This window comes from Durio zibethinus, chromosome 22 (genome assembly GCF_047325235.1).
Source record: "Durio zibethinus cultivar Kanyao isolate XHJ-2024 chromosome 22, ASM4732523v1, whole genome shotgun sequence".
In the NCBI taxonomy this organism is placed as follows: domain Eukaryota; kingdom Viridiplantae; phylum Streptophyta; class Magnoliopsida; order Malvales; family Malvaceae; genus Durio; species Durio zibethinus.
This window is the reverse complement of record NC_143183.1, coordinates 10,748,745-10,752,893: the sequence shown is the minus strand read 5'-3', so window position 1 is coordinate 10,752,893 and position 4,149 is coordinate 10,748,745. Positions and strand designations below refer to the sequence as shown.

Genomic DNA, 4,149 nt, shown 5'->3' with positions numbered 1-4,149 from the left:
AAAGCCTCAAAAGAAAAGGGGTTTGGCCATTGGCGTTGTCCCCCATAAACATCAATCACTGTCTGTGATTCGACCGATGGATGGAGTTTTTTTTATTAACGTTATGCGATGATTCTCCTCTCATCATGAGCATCATGTATGTGACAAATCCAACTCATCGGATTTGGAAGATCGGGACCCATCCTTTAAAAAAAAAAGAAAAAGAGTTTCTTATATATTTTTTTTATAAACAGAGGGATACTGTTTCCCTGATGATAAGACTAGACACCGGGACAACGCTTCATTGAAAAGACTAGACACCTAGACAACGCTTACATCTCGGGAGAGAGAGAGAGAGAGAGATGGGCATTTTTGGTTAACATCCCATTTCATCCTCTTTTTTATCTTATTTGTTTTGCAAAATATAAACATTCTCATAAAAAGGGAAATGCCCAACACTAATTCCCAGTTACATCTCATCATCCTCTCTCCCTAAACACTTTAATATAATATATCTATAAATACCCTATAATAATTGAAACTCAAACTCCACTTAAATAAAAAAATTAAAAATTAAAAAGGACTAAGTAATAAAAGAGTCGGGGAAAATTAAACTATTATATTATGGCATCAAACTTTTAGTTCTTCATCTATAACCGAACGCTATTGTTGCCACCACGTTCAAATCCTAATCAAACTTTCAACCCAAATCCAAATCCTCACATCACATTGCAACTTGAGGTGTTCTCATCACTAAAAAAGTGGGTATACGGGTCGGGTTGAAGCGGTGGGTAGGGGTACGGATACGGATACGGGGGCATGTAATTGATTGCTGGGGATGGTCTAGCATACATCATGGGCTGAAAACTCTCATTTCCTGCCATTGCACGTTGATGGTTCATCATAGCTGCCAAATACTGTTGTTGATGGTATGGGTTGCCGGCCATTACATCCGGACCAGCCCCTTGGAAGTATCGGCCGCCAACACCACCACCACCAACACCGTTTATAGTAGATGCCGGTAAGCCTTGGACTGCAGTGATGTTACCCATTTGGCTCATAGGTAAGTTGCCCATTTGGGCCATAGCCATGTTCACATTACCCATCTGATGACCCGTGTTACCACCATCGAGGGCACCCATGTTCGGGAACCCATCATTAATACCATTGGGAGCGCCATTATTTCCCTTTTTACCCCCATTGCTACCATTTGCAACACCATTCTTGTTTCCCCCACCACCACTGTTACCAGCTTTTACTTCCTGAGGTAAACCACCGCCATTTTTACCTACGTTTTTACCACCACCACCTTGATTTTGATTTCCCCCATTATTATTTCCTCCACAACCACCACCACCACCTTTTTTACCTCCTTTTCCATTTTTACCGTCGTTACTAGAGCCAGTAAGAACCTGAACGGGCAGAGCGTTGCCACCACCTCCACCATTACCTCCTTTTTTACCATTGCCTCCACCATTTACAGCACCATTTTGGCCAGCCTTTTGGTCATTCATGAGATGAGGATGATTACCATTCATCATGCCATTCAGCATCATGTTGGGCACTCCTTTGGGACCATTTCCAATCACGGGCTTCATCTTGTTAAGAGGATGGTGAGGATCATCCAACTCATCATCATATTCATCATCATCAAGATCATAATCATCATCCAAGTCATCATCATAATCATCGTCACTAAAATCTTCCTCTTCAGCAAACTTGGTAGCTTTCTGATTGTTGTTGTCATTAGGAGGCATCTTCATGTCTGTCAATTGCGGTAGCTTCAGATCTTGTAACCGTTTCAATTGATGAAGTTGCTGCTGAAGCTGAAACTGTTGAAGTTGCTGCAGCTGTTGAGGGGTTGGCTGGCCTTCTTTGGGCTGGTTATTGTTGTTGTTGTTACCTTTTTGGCCTCCTTTGTTATTGTTGTTGTTCCCACCTTTGCCATTATCTAGCTGCATGTTCTTGAACTGGTTGGCAAGGTGATTTTGGTTGTTTTTATTTGCTTTTGGAGCTCCCCAGAGCTCTGCATGTTTCCCTGATTTTGCAAGCTTCTTGATGAGAACAGCTGGGTCTACATTTCCTGAGACTGTTACCCTCCCTTGCTCAGAATCTATGCTGGTTTTGTAAACCCCTGCCAAAAACAAAACAGCCCAAGAGCTCTAAAATTGGAGAAACACAACAAAGAAACGGACTAGCAAATCCAAGAAATGAAAACAAATGAACAGTTCTTCAGGATACTATGTTTCTCAGCACGGTGCAAAAATTAGGGAAAAAGGACCAAATTTTTTAGAAGAAATACCATCAATTTTTTGCAAGATTTTCTTCACGTTGTGCTTGCATCCGTCACAGTGTATGTTGACTTTGAGAATACACGTCTGCAAAGAAGAAAACAACAGTCAAGAAAGATTGAGTGGAAATGAAGTAAAGGTACAAACTTGAAGCAAGCAAAACAAATGAAAGAGAAAGAGAGTTAATACCTGGATTTTCATAAACTCCTCTTTACTCATTTTTTTCCCTCTTATGCTCAAAAATAACAAACAGAAGAGTAGAATAGTGAAAACAGAGAGAAAGGACAAAAGGGGGGGCTGGAAATAGATCTGAAGAAAAAAAAGAGAAGAAGATGAGTTTACAACGAATCCCCACAAAGGGGTTAGTCTTTGTTCTTTCTTTTGGTTGGTTTCTAACAGCAAAAGTGAATGGTGGCGTGCCCTCAGCTATATTTTCTCTCTTTCTAAACCCAAGAAAAACTTTTGTGATACACGACAAAGAAACAAGAAAGGTTCAGTTTTGAAGAAAGAGAGAGAAAGAGATAGATATCCACAGGCGTTGGGTACATATTAAAACTTCTCAGGTAACCCTGCTGCCTCTATTTCAGGGCAAGAGAGAGATATATATTAAGCAAGGGAAAGCAAAGAAAGAGATGCTGCAAAGACTGGCAAAGGAAGTGAGTGCTGGCAAGGCTTCACAAAATCTTTTGGACCTTTATATGTTGATACACTAGCTGGTTACGTACATGGCTTTTCTAAACACTTTCAATGACAGTAAGTAGCAGTGGCATTATCAGATTTGTGTGCGAAACTTGTATAAATAATTGATGGCTTTTGTTCTTTTAACCCTATTAGCCATGGCTAATTAGCTTGGCCAATTGGGTTTTGGCTTGCCTTGAAAGTTCAGATTTAAAAAAAAAAGTTTGTCTGATTTTTATTGGACTTGGCTTTGGCTTCTGTGTTCTCTGGTAACCTTTTTTACCCTTTTGTTTTTTTTGAGCGGGGGTTTGGATTTTGGTATGATTAATAATAAATGGTGATGGAGAGAGAGAATTGTTTTTTAATCCTTTGATAATTATTATGAGCAGATGTGAATAAACTCTTGTCAGATTTCCTCTCCCGAATTTGGTGTGGTACAATGAATAATGCCATTAAAAGGGCCATGGGGTTAGCATTATGAAAATTACTGTTATCTTTTTTTTTTTTTTTTTATAAAAAAAGCTTTTACACACTGTTTCCGCTACATTTCCACATTTGCCTATCCACCATCTATTACCCCTATACCCCTCTGGGGTATCGGGCTGGCTCAAAAACTTGCCCAACACACCCACTATACTTTGCTTCATGGACCCTTTGAACCCAAACACAGTTTCATTCGGTCCTTTGTCTTTTAACTTTGGACAAGCTTTTTCATAAGAAAAGTGACTGCTTGGTTTGAGTGAGGAAAATGGTTTTGTTGCACTCAACGACTTTTTATTCTGAATTAATAAGAACATTGATTCATTGAGATTTTCCATCGTCTGTCAATTAATTTTGCCTTTTTTCATGAAAATTAAATGAACATTGGGTCTAATATACACAATATTATTTTCTTCTGAGATTCATGTTATTTCCAAACTACAAAGTTGGATTAACAAATTTAATGAATGATAGGCGTAGCTGCTCATTATGAGGTTCCAGATTCACCTATTGAGTCTTACAAATTCTTCATTTTTCTTGCAAATTGAATTGGAATCAGTAGTCATGGAAAAATATTGATTCATCACCTGCATTTTTGTTAAATTTTATTATACTTCTGTCCTTAATAATAGGCTTCTGGTACTCATTTATTTCATCTATATAAGATACATATTAATCGTTGAAACTATTCTCTTTTTTCCCTTGTATTGCCTCTGAAATT

At 38.7% G+C, this 4,149-nt stretch overlaps 1 protein-coding gene across 1 annotated transcript; it reads right to left on the bottom strand.

The window, feature by feature from the left end:
• Positions 1 to 249: 249 nt before the first annotated feature.
• On the bottom strand, positions 250 to 3,041 carry LOC111307314 (heavy metal-associated isoprenylated plant protein 33-like). Its single transcript, XM_022905325.2, has 3 exons — positions 2,460 to 3,041; positions 2,282 to 2,357; positions 250 to 2,113 (listed from the first exon to the last, which is right to left on the bottom strand). The coding sequence occupies exons 1-3, from the start codon at positions 2,487 to 2,489 to the stop codon at positions 699 to 701; spliced, it is 1,521 nt and encodes a 506-aa protein (XP_022761060.2). The 5' UTR covers positions 2,490 to 3,041; the 3' UTR covers positions 250 to 698.
• Between the last annotated feature and the right edge of the window lie 1,108 nt (positions 3,042 to 4,149).

Excerpts from the sequence above, each read along its gene's own strand:
- LOC111307314 (XM_022905325.2), bottom strand. The coding sequence starts at position 2,489 with ATGAGTAAAGAGGAGTTTATGAAAATCCAG. Across the intron at positions 2,358-2,459 it reads AGGAGTTTATGAAAATCCAG|ACGTGTATTCTCAAAGTCAA; the intron begins GTATTAACTCTC and ends TCTTCTTTGCAG. Across the intron at positions 2,114-2,281 it reads AATCTTGCAAAAAATTGATG|GGGTTTACAAAACCAGCATA; the intron begins GTATTTCTTCTA and ends TGTTTTTGGCAG.